Genomic DNA, 20,191 nt, shown 5'->3' with positions numbered 1-20,191 from the left:
TAGCAGCCTCTTTTTTTTTTTTTTTCCATGATAATTATTTTTCTGCACCATGTACAAAAGCTGTCCAGCTGCAATTGCCCTGTTCATGGATGTGTTAATGAGACAATTAGTTGATTAGCAAGTTGAATACCCTAACTTGCCCAAGGCAATTTATGTAGACAATGCACCATTTTGATAACATTGCACATAATCCTAATAATGGACAACAATGAATTGGTCTTTGTCCATTTTATTGTACTGCTGTCTTGTTTGTTTCAAGCCCTTTTATCTTAATAAAGACCAAGACCTGAGCAACACCAAGTTTTTTCCGTTTTGCACTGATATCTACATTTAAAAAATTTCTGAAGAAATTGGGAGTGGTGCTTGGTTGCCAGTGCATTGCTATGTGGGAGCATCAGTCCTGCCAGTCTGGTAAATGTGAATGTTGTGCCTTGCCACCAAGATATGTCACTTCCTGTTCCTGTTGATGCTGGCGCCTAGCTCGAATCTGTGTATGTAGCCTGCTAGCTTTTTTTTTTTTTTTTTTTTGCATCGCGTTTAATCTTTAATCAATGCCATTATTCAGCACGCATCAGGGTTTTTCCCCTGCGTTTTTGCACATGCATCTGCTTTCTATTTTTAGCACGATTATACTGCGTGCATTTAACATGCACTACCGTTTTCTCCTCTGTGTTACACGGATTATTGCATTGATCTCAAAGCACTGCTTATCAAGAACAACCATAACAAAAAACTATTGCATGAGGGATTCCCATCAATCTCCAACACTTGTCACTCAGGAACAACCAACAACAACAAACAATTGCGGTAAGTCATGGTATCTGCTCGTGTTATTGCTTCCTGCATTACATGCCACATGTTTACTATAGCTTTTTCCATCAGCAGTGAGGGATTTACATGTGAAAAGTGTAAGGAATTAGTCAGGCTGATGGAGAAGATTAATGAGATTGAGACACGCATCTGAATGCTAGTGGGGTTCAGTGAGAAGCCGGTAAATTCTGTTTCGGATGAGGATAGATCAGCGAGCAACACACACACTTTGGTTCCGGATGTAGAGCCCCCATAGCAGGGCGTTTGGGTGACGTCTCGGCGGCATACTCTCTCAGCAAAGCGATACCACTCTCCAGTTCCTGTTAGGGTTTCCAATCGATTCTCCCCATTCAGTGGAGCAACCACTGAGAATCATGTTGAAATAGCCTTGGATATAGGAGATTCTATTGTAAGGAATGTGGAAATAGAGACTCCAGCCTCTATTGTTAAATGCAATTTGGAAGCTCGGGCATCTGACTGCAACTCAAATTTACAAGAGCTGGCTAATGCTAAACGTGGATTGTCTAAAATTGTTATTCATGTCAGCTCTAACGATGTCTGGCTTCACCAGTCAGAGATCACTAGAGATAGTGAACTTACAAAAATGATGTCAGACACTGTAATATGCTCTAGCCCTCTCCCTGCTTGTCGTGGTGATGATATTTGTAGTAGATTAGAGTAACTGAATGGCTGGATGTCTGAGTGGTGTCCAGAGAATAGCATAGGATTTTATAGACAATTGTAAGAGTTTTTGGGGTAGACCTGACCTGCTAAAGAGAGACGGACTCCATCCCTACAGGGAAGGTGACGCTCTCCTCTCTAATATTTTGGCTCATAGACTTGATAGAAATAGTATTTGACTACAATACTTTTTGTCAGGAAGCAGACAAAATGGCTAATCCAAACATCTGCTAGCTGCCTTGAGATGTCACACAGATCACATAAACTACAAAATATAGAAACTGTATCACCTAGATATCATATAGAGACCGTGTCTGTTCCCCGAACTACCAAACACACAACTCGCACTAAATTATTTAAAAAAAAATTTGATTAAGGTAAAACAAAAAAAAAAAACAAAAACACAAAAATGAAAGATAAACATCATATAAAGGTAGGGCTACTAAACATTAGATCTTTTTAAATCAAAAAACTAATTGTAAATGAAATTATTACAGATCATAGCTTGGATGTGCTCTGTTTGACTGAAAGCTGGCTTAAACCAGATGAATATATTATTTTAAATGAATTTAGTCCCCCATGTTATTGTTATAAACACAAGCCTCGTCTGAAGGGTCAAGGAGAAGGTGATGCTACAATTTACAGTGAAGTTTTTATTGTTAATCATTGGACAGGATATATGCTTAAGTCTTTTGTACTAATAATGCTTAATGGGATTACACCAGATACAAATAAAATCCTCTGTTGTCTTTTGCCCTTGCTATAGTATATATATATCACCCGGGCCATATTCTGATTTCCTTGGTAAATTTGCAAATTTTCTATCAGATCTAGTAGTTACTGTGGATAGAGCTTTAATTGTTTGTGACTTCAACATTCACATAGATAATGAAAATGACACATTGGGATTAGCATTTATTGAAATTCTCAACTCTCTTGGAGTCAGACAAAATTTGATGGGACCAACTCATCGCCATAATCATTTGCTAGATTTAATTCTGTCATATGAATTTGATGTTGATACTATAGAAATTCTGCCACAGAGCAGTGACATCTCAGATCATTACTTCTTCTCTTGTATGCTGCGATCAGCTAATGTTACTCAATCCACACCACGCTATCGTTCAGGTAGAACTATTCTTTCGACCACTAAAGATAGCTTCGCTAAATATCTTCCAGATCTATCTCATATACTCAGTAAGCCACAAAGTCTAGAAGAATTTGATGTAATAACAGAACATTTAAATACAATCTTCTCTAGCATACTTAATAGTGTCACCCCAATTTGATTAAAGAAAATTAAATAAAAAAAGCCTCACACCATAGTACAGTGTTCACACTTATTGATGTTATTGAAACATCAAAAGCCACAACATGTATGTTAGATCCAGTACCAATTAAGCTCTTAATAGAGGTATTCCTTGTAATCTCAGAACCTTTTCTTAATATTATTGACTCTGTGTTATCCTTAGTACATGTCCCAAGAAACTTTAAAATGGCAGTTATCAAACCGCTTATTAAGAAGCCACAGCTTAATCCTGGTGAATTGGCTAGTTATAGACTGATTTCAAATCTACCATTTATGTCAAAATTACTAGAACGTTAGTGTCCTCCCAACTATGATCATTCCTTCAGGGAAATAGTATATATGAAAAATGTCAGTCAGCATTTAGGCCCCACCACAGTGCAGAGACTGCACTTATCAGCGATACAAATGATTTGCTCCTATCATCTGATCGTGGATGCATTTCTCTTCTAGTGCTTTTAGATCTTAGTGCTGCCTTCGACACCATAGATCATGACATTCTCTTAAATAGGCTTGAGAATTTTGTTGGCATTTGTGGACTTGCATTAGAATGGTTTAGGTCCTATTTAGCAGACCACTACCACTTTGTCTATGTAAACGAGGACCTGTCAAATCAAACAAAAGTATGGAGTGCCACAGGGATCAGTTTTAGGGCATCTACTTTTCTCCTTATATATGCTTATAATATCTCCCTGGGAGATATTATCAGGAATCAGGAATTATGCCGACGATACCCAACTTTATTTTTCTTCAAAACCAGACAAAATTTCACAATTCTCCAAATTAGCAGAGTGTATCAGTGAAATCAAAGATTGCATGGCCAGAACTGTCCTTCTAATCAATTCTGACAAAACAGAGGTACTAATTACTGGACCAGAAGCCTCTAAAACTAAGCCGCTAAAATATAATTTGACTGTTCATGGATTTACTGTTACATCGTCTTCTACAGTGAAGAGATTAGGTGTTATATTTGATACCATTCTGTCCTTTGAAAATCACATTTCCAATGTTTGTAGAACAGCATTCTTCCACCTCAGAAATATTGCTAAGTTATGACACATGCTCTCTGTTGCTGATGCCGAAAAACTAATTAATCCATTCATGGCCTCAAGACTAGATTATTGTAATGCATTACTGGGAGTATGTCCAGCAAGTTCAATAAATAAACTTCAATTGGTTCAAAATGCATCAGCCGGAGTGCTGACTAGAAACAAGAAATATGGTTATGTTTGCCCCATTTTATTGTCGTTACATTGGCGACCTGTTCAATTTTGTATTAATTTTAAAATTTTGTTAACTATGTACAAAGATTTGAACTGTCTAACTCTGCAGTACTCAAGTGACATTCTACCACACTATATTCCATCACGTTCATTACGATCGCAAAATTCTGGCCTGTTAATAGTTCCTAGAATATCAAAATCCACAAAAGGAGGTTTTCCTGTTTGGCTCCTAAACTATTGAGTAGTCTCCCTAGCACGGTTTGGGATGCAGACACACTCACTGAATTTAAGTCTAGACTAAAGACTCATCTATTTAGCCAGGCATACACTTAATTTATCCATCAACTCACAATTAGGCTGCTTTAGTTAGGTCTGTCGGAACCAGAAACATTTTGCATGATCTATAACTCTGCAAAAAATGTTATGGCATCTACGCTAATATCATTCTATTTGTATCCCTGTCTCAACCTTGGGATTCCTATCCTGAGGTCACCAGAACCGGCCAGATCCAGCTCCTTTCCTACTTGTTGTCAGACTCCACTGCTACATGTCTCTGACTGATGATGACTAAATAAATGACCAGCCAGACATCACTTCAGTCTAAAACGATGGACTTCAGAGGATGAACAGATGCCAACTCCAACCATAAGACATGGGATACTTCATATGCCACTGCCTGAACCTTGGACTTCGTTATAAGTCCAAGGATAGACCTCACCGAAATGACCAGCCAGTTGAACCGTGATGCACCTCACTCATCTCTGCCTGCATTAACTTGGTCTAATGATGGACTACACTCCTGAAATGGAATACATAATTATCAATCAATTGCCAACAAAAGACATAAAAAGCCAACTAACAAAGGACAATGCATCTATGGAAACTTCTGCAGTTTATCCAGAATGGACATCAAAAATATTAGTCATTCATCTTACAGTTAATACAAAAGCTTTGTTTAAACTGGCCCTTTACACTTACTTTGTTTACTAATTTTAAACCATGACTTGCACTGTGCATAAATAAGTAATATTGGCATTATATTCATGCTGTTAGCCAGAGGGGAACCGTAATATATGCATTATATTCATGCTGTTAGCCAGAGCATTTTTGTGTGATTATAGCTTGCTGTGCTTAAAAGTGAATAATTGTCAGCGAAGTAAAACCCTCTGCAAGAACTTTCATCTCTTTAATGCTTTAAGTTTAGTTCATTTATGCACTGCTGCTGTTACAGCCATCAAAGCGTTACATTACAAGACAATCACTTTTGGGCATTAAATCCTTTTTTTTAGGTGCTTTGGAGAGACTAAAGTTGTTTGCTGATTCTGTCTGAAGCTGCTTACATAAATAGCTGCAGTAATATATATTTAAACTGCTTGGTGTTGTGAACTAGATGTATACCAGCGTTATATTGCAGTTTTGCGCTTTTAAATGCACAGCGAGGATTGCCTTGAGACTCCCAAGCTCTCTTTTATTACATTGAAGTGCATAATTCTGCATTCAGGATGTGCATAGGTGGTTTGTGCCTTTCTTATTTTTATTTTTTTTTACTCTGATTTTTGATGATTTGATGTTTGATGTTTTTTGCAATAAAATGTAAAACGACTATTTATTTGTTGCATAACCGGTATTAACCATTAGGGCTGGGTGAAATGTAAAAATTATTTTATCGATAATTGCCTTAAAAAATATCGTGATATACATATATCGTCAGCTCCCCTGCCGAGGGTCGGTGAATTTTTGTTTTATTGATTTTGCTTTAAAAAATGTATTAATTTATTGAAACATGAAAAACATAAACACAAGACATTTCTAAATTTAAATTGCAAAAAATTTAATGAAAGATTGAAGTAATCAAAAAATCGTATTTAACCACCTTATTTAAACATTTACCTCCAACTGCTCCATTTGACATCACGCAATTATCAGTAAACGACACCAGGTTGAAAATTATTAATAGCCTACAGATTAAGAACTAAAGTCAATTATAAATGTAAAGACAATAAAAATCATAATAAATAAGCCTAATAAATATTGCATTTTGGTAATACTGTTGCGTTCACAATGCATGCCATTCGCATAGAAATAAAGGGAACTAAACTCACAGCACCTCCTGAGATGATTGGAGATGATTTGCAGAATTCTCATAGATTACATTATTCTTGCAAATAGTTTTCAGATGACTGAAATAGAGAAAAAGAGTGAAAACTCTTTACATGCGCTTGTTCCACGAGATAGGCTTGCGCTGTACACCTCTGAACTAAAAGCGAATCAGTCACAAGCAGCTTTTCTTTTGTCTACTCTTAAAAAATATATTTAAGTGTTTTTCTTCAAGCGTGTGTCTTTGTTGCTAGCAGCATTTCTTGTCATGTGTCACTCTGAGACATCTAACAGGTTGCTTGCCTGTTGTGGGTAGCAGATGCTAGTTTCACACCATGGGCTACTGTTTATTATATTTGACGACTTCCCAGATCCATGGTTTTGCCATTTCCTGTTATTGTCGATCATCGTCTGTCATTGAGTGTCGCATCGAGATCTTTGTAAGACATCGTCGGTATCCAATAACATCGTTCTATCGCCTAGCCCTAGAAACCATGTTAAAATGCTGCGCTTAGCGTAAATATATCCTTCTGAAACGTGTCTGATCGGGGTCATGTGATCATAATGGAGCCTATATGTAAAGTAGTTCAATAGAAAAGAGGAGGCAAGAACCGGCATGACAATATAAATAATATTTGAATATAAAACTAAACCAAAAGTGACAACCACACACATAGGACGGACAGCTGCCCGTAAAGATTCTCTCTCTGTCGCACCACCATCCGCAGTCGGCCTTTATCCCTCTTGAAGGCTTGATTAGCCTGATAAGGGGCCGGGTGTGTAAAATCACGACCCGGCCCCGCCCTCCGCCCTGTCACACTATATTATACATTATTGCTTTAACATTGACTAGTGGACTAGACTTTCAAACAACCAACCTACTAGTCGATTATGAAAATGAATAGTTTTGCACATCCGTAGTTGCTAGGGTGCTTCTAGGTTGTTGTTGGGAGGTTGCCTACTGGACTAATTCAAAAGAGCCCACTCAAGTTTCTGATGATATTCTAGTCCTTAGATATGGCTTGGGTCCCACATTCAGTGTAAGTCAATGGGAATTTTTGTCCCCCATTTTATTATCTGACCTCTTTATAAATCTGATCTCTTTGAAACATACCTCTCCTCAACAAGCTGCACTATATGAGTTATCATTATGTAGTATGAGCAAGATTGAGCAATATTAATAGTAAGCAAACACCACTACATATTTCACAAGTTAATGTTGTTATTTCTCTCTCTCCTGCCTTAGTCTATGGATATCCAGAACTCACCGATAATGTCACCAAACTCATCCCCTTTGTGTGAGCGTCGGAAAACATGTGCAGATCACATGGGTCCACACCTAAACATTCCACCTGTACCACCTCGCCTGGATCTCATCCGTTCTCCCGCTCCCAGCCCCACAGTATCACCTAAGGTTTCTTTGCATTTATAATTATGATTCAGATTTTAAAGGTGCATTCAGCAGTTTTTGTCATTAAAATATTTTACATAAAGAAATGAAAAGTATTTTTGAAAATGTAAAAAAAATCACCCAAATCAAATCATCTAATGTTAAGACCACAGTCATATCAGTTGACCAATTAGTGGTTTTATTTTACATGGAGTGGATCACCTAATTGGGGCTGACATGTTAAGATCACATTACCAACTGAATCTCTGTAACCCTTACTGAATTGATTAATCATAACTGATATCAAATAGCGCATTTCTACAATGACATGGAAATAATTATCAGAAACATTTGTTTGATGTTGCCCTAAGTGCACCTTTAATTTCTGACTTTCTAACTATCAACTCAATTTGATTGGTTTCTAAATGTTCAAAAATTTCGAAAATTCTCTTTTCTCTCTGTAGTCATCACCAGGCATGTCCAGAAAACAGGACAAGCCCCTTCCACCCCCTCCGCCCCCACAGAGAGACCCCCCTCCCCCACCTCCTCCGGAACGGCCCCCTCATATGTCTCAAGATAATCGGGCCGCCTGGATTGTAACCCCCCCTTCTGGCCTGCCAAGAGACCAAAGAGTGCCCTTAGAGGCCTGGAGCCCTAAAGAAAGCACTCCTCTGTCAGACTGCAGGACTGCTGCTGCAGACCGCTCCCCCAAACTTGCCCACGCTGCCCCTGCTCACATCAACGGGAGACCCTTGAGCTGCTCTGGTGCAGACCTAGGGGTGAACCGGACCAGCCACCGACTCAACACCCAGTCAGAGTGTAGTAAGGTTAGAAATGGATACAATGGATATTTAGCCACAGCCATTCGTCATTCTCTGCAATCATATCTTTACATTCTCTAAAAATGCACTCTCACCTCAAAAACCATTGAAACAATAAATACCTTGGGCTACGTTTTATACAAAACCTATTGTAACATTGCAGCTGAAATCATTTAATATTTCTAAAAGCAGATTTATTCCAAGAATCATTTTTAGATTTTATCATACATTTAAGAATACAATCAGGTTGGAACTTATTGATAAATCATGAATTCTTGGTGAAAATGTTTGTGCTCAGGATTTTTGGATAAATACATCCGTACACACAGTTAATAAATAAAACTCATTTTCTCTGGATCACAGAGATCACACACACACACACACACACACACACACACACACACAGATACTAGATATTAGAGTGAAATGGAACACTAAGAAATCCTGTTGGAATGTCCTTCTTTGATAAGCAGCCTGGGACATCAGATAAGAACATTCTTTAGTGTAAAATGTCTGGACATTGCTCTTCACTTAGAACCTTCTGTACCTGTTCAACTGCACTGCCCTTACACTATTTTAAGCCATAAACATTCACTTTTTCCTCATGGCTGTTACTTAGCAACATTGATGATATTTGCAGCAAAAGCAGAGGTGTAAAATTTGGCTGTGTGTAGTGTTTGTCTTTGGCCCTGGCATTAATGCTCTTTTAATAAGCAGATATTTAAAACACATTCTGTGCCTTTCAGTACCTTTCCACCCCAGCATGTGTTTTTGCATGTGGGTTAATATACCAGAATGCAGAACACACACACATTCATGCCTTGCTGACAATTAATAGCTTATATATTAAATAAGCATGTCCTGCGAAAGTGAACATGAATGTTAGATATTTGTATGTAAAGCTGCAGTTGGTCTCTCATTAAAACTCCATTTTAAACTAAAAACAAATCAAAGATGTTCTGGGTTGCTAAAAGTGTGTGTGTATATCTTTTGATCTTTTTAGCTACACAGGTTTGCAACATGCAATTATATGAAACCAGCAATTGACTGTAAAATTCTCTCTGTCTTGCACTCTCTCAGTTTATCTCTGCTGTCCCTTGCCACGGTGTCACTGTATGGATTAATTTAGTGTTACAGTGTGGGCACAGAGAGGTTAGCCCCTGCTCTCCAGTCACAAGCCCACACATTTCTGTTCAGCCCAATGCCTGCAGGCTACAGCTAGTGTTCAGCATTAGTCACCGTTCTTGATATGTGAAATAAATGGGCACAGATATCTGAGCTTTGTAGAGTTCAATGATAGGGTTGTCAAAGACTAGTTAATTCTTATTTTTTCATTAGGCAAAAGGAGGATCTTTATGAAAAGGCTTTACTATTTGTTCTCTCTCTGTCCTTCTCTCTCTCTCTCTCCCTCTCCTTTCAATTCAAATCAAAATGGCTTTATAGGTATGAATGTAAATGATACAGTATTCCCTAATAGAACAATACATGGTAATACAGAGTAACCTATTCATAGATAATTAAACTAAACAAATGACAGATCAGAGATCATAAGAACAGTTGAAGACCACAGTGTTTGACATGACAACACTACATGCCCATCCATCCATCCATCCATCCATCCATCCATCCATCCATCCATCCATCCATCCATCCATCCATCCATCCATCCATCCATCCATCCATCCATCCATCCATCCATCCATCCATCCATCCATCCATCCATCCATCCATCCATCCCAATTTCATGCTTATTGTGTTGGGAAGTTTGATATTTTGTCTGTCTGTCTCGAAGGTTGTTTATTGTCTACAAAATCAGAGATAGGTGTTATTTAACATTGTGTATGTACATGTTTCTTTGTAGTCTTTCATCAACGGTTTGTTACCTGGTGATGAGTACGACATCCCCCCTCTACGCCACTCCCCTCCCCTGGTGGACCACAATCAGAGGTGAGTGCAACACTCACATGCCACTCCTACAGCTGGAGCCCTGTGTGCGGCCCTTCTTTTTGTTCACGTTGATCATAATCAGCATAAATCAGCTCTATCTGTCTCTCTCTCTCTATCCTAAAGGGAGCCTCACTAAACAAACAACTGTGTTTACCAAGCCCAATTTACTCATATCCACTTAATCTTGATATGATTACAGATATGTTGCAAATAAATCACCTGTTTACTCTGCTTAACCACAGTGTTCTTGCTGATCTCATGATGATGGCATTCCAGACCATCTTTTCCTCCTTGCAAATGTTTTTTTGTGGTGAAGAGAATACAATCATGTGGATTTTATGAATGTGTTAATGCGAGCCAGGAATCGTGTGCGCAGGCTGCATCCTGTACATCTCGAGCTCTGTCAGACACACACACGGCAATGTTTGGACACATGTGCACCAATTATGCAAGAGGTGAAGATTTGTGTCCAGCTTGTCAGCAAGCACTCCATCAAATAAAGTTTGGAATTTGATATGGAGCATGAAGGGCAAGAACAGTGGTCCACAAATACAACATATCAAACATCAAGATTCACTTTTAACTTCAAAACAAGAACTTACAAACATCTTAGCAAAAACATTTGAAAATAATTAATCGATTGAAATCTGCTTTCCAACATTCCAAATAATCCAATCTCAACAAGAGAAAAGAAAGATGATCTTTTCCTCAAGCAATATGGAATCATATATCCAGCAATTTTCCATGGAAGAGCTACTAAGGGCTATAAAAAGTTCCCATGACACAGCCGTTGGACCAGACTAAATCCACTACCTTTATGATGATGTTGTGCTTTGCTGCAGGAGGGACTGGTGCACTTCACAAAATAGATGGCATCATCTCAAGACATCAGCAAGGAAGTTAAAGCTCAGTTGCAAATGGGTCTTCCAAATGGACAATGACCCCAAGCATACCTCCAAAGTTGTGGCAAAATGTCTTAAGGACAGCAAAGTCAAGGTACTGTAGTGGCCATCACAAAGCCTTGACCTCATTCTGATAGAAAATATGAGGGCAGAACTGAAAAGGATGTGCGAGCAAGGAGGCCTACAAACCTGACTCAGTTACACCAGTTCTGTCTGGAGGAATGGGCCAAAATTCCAGCAACTTATTTTTTTTTAAGCTTGTGGAAGGCTACCCAATATATTTGACCCAAGTTATTATAACATTATGTTATATATTATAACATGAATTCGCTCAAAGCTGGACTATGGAATTATAATCTATGGCTGAGCCAGAAAATCATACATTCGACTTTTGAATACTATACACCACCAAGGTATACAATTAGCTCTGGGAGCTTTCAGAATGTCACCAATCCAAAGTTTATATGTGGAGGCTAATGAGCTTTCTTTGAAAAACAGATGCCTGAAGCAGGCTTTACAATACTCTATCAAGCTTAACACAAATAAAGAAAATCTGGCCTATCCAGAAGTGTTTTCACCTCAACTTTCAATAATGTATAAAAAAAAAAGTTACATCCATATATATATATATATATTAAACCTCATCTGGAGAATTTAAAAGTGGATTTAAATATTTTGGAAAACTCACTTTTGCAAAATTCCTCCGTGGGACCTCAGAAAACCAAAAATCCTTCAGGATTTAACAAGAAACCAAGTCAAAAACTCATCCAAATGATTATCACCAACAACTTCTGGTTATTAGGCAAATGTTCCCATTACATATTCCACTTTATACAGATGGATCTAAATCTGAAAATCATGTGTGTGCAGCTTTTGCAACAAATCAACTATGTCAGGATATACGTATCCTTGACCAAAGCTCAATTTTCACTGCAGAGGCCAATGCCAAAGTTTATTGAGACTGCACATCAGTGGGATATTTTTATTATTATTTCTGATTCAAAATCATGTCTTGAAGCACTAGAATACATTCAAACTGATCACCCAACAATTGTGAAGATTTTAATCAAATTGTCATCCTTTAAAGCAAATTTTTTTTCATCATCTTCTGTTGGGTACCTGGTCACTGTGGAATCTTTGGATACGTGCAAGCAGATAATGCTGCCAAAGAAGCATTTTCTACAGAACTCAAAAAGTGCTCAATACCTTCCACAAATCTGAAACCTATCTTAAATTCATATGTCAAAAGCAAGTGGCAGTCAGTATGGGATCAGTGCTTAACAAACAAATTACATGAAATAAATCCTGCTGCTGGGACCAGAAGTTTCTTCTCTAAGTGTCATTCTGATAGGCCACTCAAGACCAACACACAAATTTCTACTACTAGGGGAAAATCCCCCCATATATTCATCATGTCAGAGCCCACTGTCTATCAAACATATTTTATTGGATTGTAATATTTCTACTCCTGTGAGGAAACTCTTTATTCTGTTGACACCCTTGAAAAGGTTTAGTTTTATAGTTTTTAGAAAAAAATGATCTTAAACAATTTATTAGTTTTAATTGTATTATTTTAACCTGGGTTTTGACATGAAAATAGTCATCGATGCTGGCTTGGTGATAAGAAAGAAAGAAACGAACAGTTTTATTCCGTGGATCTTGCTGATCTCCGGCTGTGCGCAGGCTGCATCCTGTACATCTCGAGCTCTGTCAGAACAACACACACACGGCAATGTTTGGACACATGAGCACCAATTATGGAAGAGCACCAGGATCCAGAGAGTATGTGCTCTTTAAACAAACATAAGGGCACGTGTACACACATCCACATGCAGATCTGGCAGTGATGGTCTTCCTGTGGGGCTTTTGAGGGTATTAAGCAAAACCAGTCTTTGAGAGGTTACACTCCAGGCATCAAGCCATCCATTTTCTTTTGTCACAAACAATTATCCTCTCTCTGTCATCATTATTAGTGGTGTGTGTGAAGGCAAGCATCACTATTATTATTGATCATAATTAGAGTTTGTGATTTGAGCAAACCCCTAAACCCAAATAGTGAACTTTGATGTGTAACTCGTTTGTGCTGCGTACATGAATGATAGTGCTGCATGCAAAGGGATGTTGCGAATACTTTTCTAAAAGATTGGACGTTTGTTTTTAACGTATTTTTTGCCTGGTGTAAGACAAAACACATCCCATAGACTTAAAGAAGGTAAGCAAGTTATATCTAATGACCACAATATCATAGAGACTTTGTGTGGGCTCTTTTGACTTTATCCAGTAAGTAAATACCTAGCAACCACACAGAACCACCTGCAACACCCTATCATTGTAACCGTATGTTCAGCACAGGCAAAGACCACTTACAGTTTGTTCAGAAAATTGAAACATTTATTCATTAGATGTTCTACAATGTTGATGTTTACATTGTCAAGCTCTTATCAGCTTAGTTCTACAAGAAAAACTTTTCTGCCACTAGTAAAAGCTTTATCAAATGAAACCTATAGGCTCTTAACACTACAGTAGTTGTTGTTCTGAACACAGAGCTATATGTGTGTAGTGTATCTATACATAGAGCTGTATCTGTATTCAGTGATGTATTGCATAGAGGATGGCATCACTGTGTTGTTAGGTAAGTCTCTCTGTGTGTGGCACAGGCTGCAGCTGTGCACACTACTCTACTGGCTTTCGGCACACTGGACTCTTTGTGATGAGCAACGCACACCATCATACACTTACTGAGCATACACACGTAGAACTCTTGAAGGCACTTACCACTTCTTTAAAGAAAATTAAACATGTGAACCTATCATCTCACTCTTCCTCTCCATCCACTTATCTCTCTTTTCTAGGTATTTTTATACTGCGTTTGTTGACTTTTATTAAAGATAAACACCTCTCTATTACCGTTTAAAGCGCTTGTTGAAACAAACACCACTTTTAAACACTTTAGAGCTTGGGGATGAATGATCTTTAAAGAGATTGTTCACCCTAAAATAAAAAGTGTATTTTCATTTACGTACACTTTTGTTTGTTCCTATCCAGTATGACTTTTTTTTCTTTTTAATTAAATAATTACAGAATTTCATTTTAGGGGGAAATATCCTTTTTAAAACATCATCTTGGGTGGAGGAAACGTCTTAAGCGCCCTCTAATGGTGCATTGTAGTAGAATCCATGGCTTAGGTGGAAAACTGATGCCAGGGATAGAGTAAAGGAATAATTCACTCAAAAATGATTATTCTCTCATCATTTACTCACCCTTATATCGTCTCAAACTTGTATGACTTTCTTTTGCAGAACACAAACGAAGATATTTTATTGGAGATATAATGTCTGTTTGTCCATACAAAGGTAGCGTTAAGGGAATCCATATGACTCCGGTGGTTTAATCCATGTCTTCTGAAGTGGTTTGTGTGAGAACTGACCAAAATGTATCTCCTTTTACACGGTACATCTTGCCATTGCAATCATGGGCACAATCATGATTTCAAGCTTGTGTACACTTCCTAGCGATTGCAGTAGTGCTACTCAGAGTGCTAGATATCGCTAGGAAGCGTAATCGAGCACGATCGCCAAGGAGATTGCTGTCAAGATATAGTGTAAAATTAGGTACATTTTGGTATGTTCTCACACAAAATTGATTGGATTGCTTCATAAGACATTGATTAAACCACTGAAGTGGCATGGATTACTTTTATGCTGCCTTTATGTGCTTTTTGGAGCTTGAAAGATTGGTCACCATTCACTTGGACTATAAAGAGCTGATATATTTTTCAAAAAATCTTTGTTTGTGTTCTGCAGAAGAAAGAAAGCCATACACATCTGCGATTGCACAAGGGAATGTAAACGATGAGAACAGTTTCATTTTTAGATGAACTATACGTTAAACCTATCTCCTCCCTGTAAATACTTGACTGGTGTCAGATGTGCTTTTTGGGTGCTAGCCTGTTTATATATTGGATGTCTATGCCTGTCTCAGCCGGCCCGTGACTCTTTCTTACAGCATTACAAGATGACTAAACTGGCTAATGTCACAGTAACTATCTTTCTGACTGCAGATAGTCTGTTTATGCAGACTCATTAAAACAACTTGTCCAGATCTTCAGTCAAGTGCTTTTATTCCAGAGTGCCATGTTGTCAGTTACCATACTGTCATCTATATACATGTTTACATGAAGGTGTTTTATGAGTTGTGAAGCAAGCACCATTATTACTATAGCTCTTATTTTTTTTTAATTCCCTAACCCAAAGTATTACACTTCAGCATGATTCTCAACCCACACTGTGCTACAGGCTTGGATGGTACTTCAAATATGTGTGTGGTGTGGTCATGATTTTGTGTTTTTTCAGATGGGTCTGTATGATGTGTTGTGTAATTGTGAACTCTCTTTGCTTTATAGACACAGCAACCTCTTAACCAGCCACCGAAGCCTAACAGACAGAGTTGAGGACGAGTATCAGATACCCTCATCACATCCCCTCTGCATCACACAGTCGCCTGTCTGTATTCCCTACCGCATACCCAACAGGTAAAAACAATCTAAATTGGGACATACCGTAGATTTCAATTGTTTTTAAATAACAATAATAAAAAAGAATGACTTAATTACTGTAGATATACATCTTAACGACACCCCTAAACCATTTAGCAACCAGTCAGAATGTCCCCCTGGGGGTCTCCAGACCCTTTTTTGAAAACCCCTGTCTTAGACTATATAAGATCCTGTGACAGATGGTATTGAATCAGCTTTGCACAGGAAACAGAGTTAAAGTTGCAGTAACTACACATTTCACACTGAAATCGCTTTTTCTCTTTAAAGGGCTTTAGAAAATGGCTTGTCGGATCTCTCTACAGAAATAAAGAAACCTAAACCTCCAGAGCATGGTGAGAAACGCATATACACACATATACTGTCTCTCATCTATCATCCTCATTTTCTGCATTTTGCAGTGTGATTGTGTGTGAGTTTGTGTTTGTAGCATCAGGGACTAAAGAAAACAGGAGATTAGTGTTGTTGAGTAAGAAATTTATACATTTTTAATTGCGGATGCGATGATGGCTCTTATGTTAACTGGAACATAAGCCAGCTTCAAGTCTCAGTGGCCAGTGTCTGTCCTGTACTGTCCTGCCCCAGATTTAGATAAGTGTAACTTGTGTTGTGTTTCTCAGGTGGGTTTGACTCTGGCCCGTTGATTTCGAGTGTGGCTCACACCACACAGTGTCCCCTCCACAACAGGACGCCCTCAGACTATGACATACTGCTGCCCCCTCAAGGTAGCAATTGACACAGCTCCTCATTCAGGGGCACAATCTGATTGGCTGCCTGATTAGCAGAGTTTAATGTTGTTTTGTAACGGCATTGGTATTATGTATAAATGAGCACATGGACAGGAGCAGCTAAAACTTGAATTAATTATATTAAAGGAGTAGTTTGTCCTAGATAAGGTGTGTTTGTGTGGCACTTTTTTATTTGAAATGGATACCTCAAACCTCCACTTCCATTGATTTGAACACCTTTTATTATGTTTTTGTTTTAAATATGAACATATCCATCAAATCAGTAAATTGCTTTTCAATTCAATCCATATTCATGTCACCTACATATACCTAGCAGTAATGATATCAAATTCAGAATCATTTCAATTCAGGCTTGAATTATATTTTATCACCCTCTGTTGGTCAGACAAGGGACTGCAGAGGCCTTTTTAAAATCTCACTTTCTCTTTGTTCTCTCAGCATATCCATTGGAAGACCCTTTCAACTCTCTTCCCCCATCCCAGCCTCCTCCTCCTCCTCCCCCCGTTAGGAACAGTTTCACAGAGCCCTCGTCCTCTTCGCCCTATCCAAGACCTGCTCGTCCCTCTTCTGGACATGACCACTTCCTACTTAGCGCTGGTGAGGCCAACTCACCCTGAACTCTCTCACAAACACTGCTTTACTAAACATAGCCTGAAATCGAATTGACTTGTATGCAGAGAATGTTCAGTATATCCAATTCATATTTCAACGTAAATGATAGAGGTTTGATATGACTAAAATCTTATGTCACAGTACGAGTTATTTGATATCAGGCTAATAGTACTGTATATGTCATGATATATTATTTTTTCTTTAAATCCAGTGGATTTTTTAAATATTGAATAGTATAATGTGTTAATGCCTATTTTCAATTAATCCATTGAATTAAATACTTAAACGGACAATAGTAAACAACTAAACTCCACTTTGCACCATGCCAAACATCAACTGTTATATAATAAAGATAATATGTTTATAAAACAGGAATACATAATGTGTTAATATATTAATATCTAATAATTGAAAACATATGATAATGAAATCATAGTACATTAATATAAAGATTATATAAAACGTTATTAACATTAATAAATCTGCATAGGGAAAAAGTCATACAGCACATTTCTAATGTCGCATGGTATATATAGCCATAGTAAAAGTGTAGTGTAAATTATGTGTATCTAATTATTTGTATGATTTCATAGATACATTCATAGATGCATTGAATAGCTCTGCTCCCAACCCTCCTGTTCGGAGACACACCGGAGACAACATGAAGACTCCATTCCAGGCTCAACAAGACTATGATCAACTGCCTCCAACCTCAGGTACAGTACAAAATGAATTGGCCATAATTGATTATTTATATACAGAAAAATCTGTATTGCCAACACACATCCAGAAAAATGATCTAAATCAATACCTGTAATATTCTGATAAAACAGCTGAGAGTACAGTGTGTTGTTCTGAATACATAACAGCTATGCAGGCTTATTGAATTAAGCCATTAGTTGAAATGAATGCGCTCTATGAAATATTAATTATTATCCTCTAATGGATTTTTAATGTGTTTCAGCATCTTTTTAGTCAACTGTTGCAATCCATTCTCAATAGCCCATTTCGACTAAACGTTCTTTGTTTCCTGTTTACAGTGGCCGGAGATTGCTATAGAGCACCTGAGAGACCCCCGAAACCACTTCCCCGCATCATCCCACCAGACATCCACAGAAGGCCGCACGAATCGTCCCGAGAAAACTTAGATGGCAAAATCGCCAAACTGATGGGAGAGGGCTACTCTTTCGAGGACGTTAAAAGAGCGTTGATGATAGCGCAAAACAAAGTGGACGTGGCGCGGAACATTTTGCGTGAATTCGCTCTGGTGGCTCCCAGGCAGATCCTGTAGCCCACACCAAACTGATTCAAACTATGGCTGACTCTTGGCGGAGCTTACAAACCACAGTCAAACTCCTGCTTGCTCTTTCACTTGCATGGTCAGAATTGACTGTCTGGTGAACAAGACAAAAAATAGTGTCTGCCGTCATGCTAAGGAGTGTTGCGTTAGTCTATGGACGACAGAATCCTGTGGAGAAAGAAAAGCCCTGTGTTTACAGTGATGTGGCGTTTGGTGGCTTTACGGCTACTGGTGTACTCTGCAGAGCTCAGCTCAACCTCGTTACAGCTTTGGCCGTTCAAGAGAGGAATTGAAATATGATTTCTTTTTATACGGAGGTCTCCATCCACCTCTTGTGGTGGATTTATTGTGTACTTTGCAGCCGCAAAGCTTTTATTTAATCTTTTGAATTGGCTGGACAGAAGTGACAGTATCTCTGAGCCACTGTTTGCCTTGCCAGTTTCATACCATTTCTGCCACTGTTGCTGCCGCCAGTGCTACCAGCCTTACCCTTGCGACACGCACATAAACCCAGCTGCTCTTTCCTGGCCTTTTATGTATCATCATTTTACAGTAATGGATCTTTGCCTGGTCGTTTCGCTTTTATCTAATTCATTTGCTTGATCACGACGAACCAGATCAGAACTGCCATGAGATTGTTTGAGGTCCGTGTCGGTGACACTTTTGAGACCATGTCAAAGCGAGAAATACAGATTCTGCTTGACAGAATGTTGAATATCAGGTTCTTTTACTTTCTGCCTTTTTTAAGGTTTGTAACAACATGAGGGTGTTTAGATGACTGAATTTTCATATTTGGGTGAGCAATTCCTTTAATGGATGCAGTCGATATCTGTTAAAAATTCTAGCATCTCTACATTCCAGTTTAAGCAGATTTGGGTTTTATTAAGGGCTACTGATAGCTAATGTCATAATGGTTGTTTCACCTTCTGTAAATGGAAGGCTCAACCCTCTACGTTCCTTAATATTGCAGCAGTTCCCTATTTACTTAGACTCTTAGTTCTTCAGAAATATTCTAAATACTTACACTGTATCCAAAAAGAGACTGCAAAAACGAGAACTGGATGTGCACTATTGTTATTAGTGCTAACTCAACAGCAAACACACCAAAACAATCAAATTATCATCATCTCTGAGTAATTTACTATGTAAATTTGGCAATTTTCCCATTTGATCGTATCTGAGGCTTAACATGTTGTCTGCCGTTGTGCGTCAAACGACAATAATTTGACGTGGGAGATGTGAAAAAGTGATGATAAAAGCTTAAAGTGACCGATGTCAGCCCACAAATGGAAGAAAAACTAATATAACGCAACACTCCGGTGACGTCACTCATGAGGTCGCTTAAAGAGACTCATTCAAGGCCTATTGGGAATTCCTGGAAATGGAAGCCAATCCGCTTTGACTCTTTCTCACTGGCTGCGTCATTCCTGCCTATCAGATTTTCTCTTGAACTTGAAATGTAATTTTGCACTGGTCTTTCTCGCCATTGTACACTTGAAAGTCTAGAACTGAGTTGGACTCTCCAGGCGGCCTTCAAATGAGGATGTGGCCTTTGACAGGTCTGTAGGGGAATTATTTCTGTTGATTTCCCCTCTTCTTTTTACAAGCGATTTAGTTTGTTGGAAAATGCCTTGTGAATCATTTAACCAGTGATGTGTGCAATTAATTTATACTTTGTTAAAAAGTTTGAGATTATTTTCATCTTTCAGTAATGTTGGTAACCCGTGATCTGTTCTTGTGGAGACAAAATGTTTTTTTATAAACGCCAGTATTAACATCTGCTTTTGTGTTGTAATCATTA

General features: G+C 38.3%; 1 protein-coding gene across 4 annotated transcripts in view; it reads left to right on the top strand.

The window, feature by feature from the left end:
• Positions 1 to 20,182, top strand: part of LOC127636489 (E3 ubiquitin-protein ligase CBL-B-like) — a 91,741-nt gene extending 71,559 nt beyond the window's left edge. For 3 of the 4 annotated variants that reach the window (XM_052116971.1, XM_052116972.1, XM_052116970.1), the window contains 9 exons: positions 7,364 to 7,531; positions 7,972 to 8,334; positions 10,190 to 10,275; positions 15,580 to 15,708; positions 16,000 to 16,064; positions 16,350 to 16,454; positions 16,917 to 17,075; positions 17,684 to 17,806; positions 18,131 to 20,181. In XM_052116971.1, the coding sequence (XP_051972931.1) occupies positions 7,364 to 7,531; positions 7,972 to 8,334; positions 10,190 to 10,275; positions 15,580 to 15,708; positions 16,000 to 16,064; positions 16,350 to 16,454; positions 16,917 to 17,075; positions 17,684 to 17,806; positions 18,131 to 18,381 (1,449 nt within the window). In that variant the 3' untranslated portion in view covers positions 18,382 to 20,181. Of the gene's footprint in view, positions 1 to 7,363; positions 7,532 to 7,971; positions 8,335 to 10,189; positions 10,276 to 15,579; positions 15,709 to 15,999; positions 16,065 to 16,349; positions 16,455 to 16,916; positions 17,076 to 17,683; positions 17,807 to 18,130 lie in introns of all 4 variants that reach the window. The other variant, XM_052116973.1, reaches the window with a different exon arrangement.
• The last annotated feature ends 9 nt before the right edge of the window (positions 20,183 to 20,191 follow it).

Source organism: Xyrauchen texanus, chromosome 44 (genome assembly GCF_025860055.1).
Source record: "Xyrauchen texanus isolate HMW12.3.18 chromosome 44, RBS_HiC_50CHRs, whole genome shotgun sequence".
NCBI lineage: Eukaryota > Metazoa > Chordata > Actinopteri > Cypriniformes > Catostomidae > Xyrauchen > Xyrauchen texanus.
Note: the sequence above shows the minus strand (reverse complement) of the source record. Positions and strands in the feature narration are given on the sequence as shown.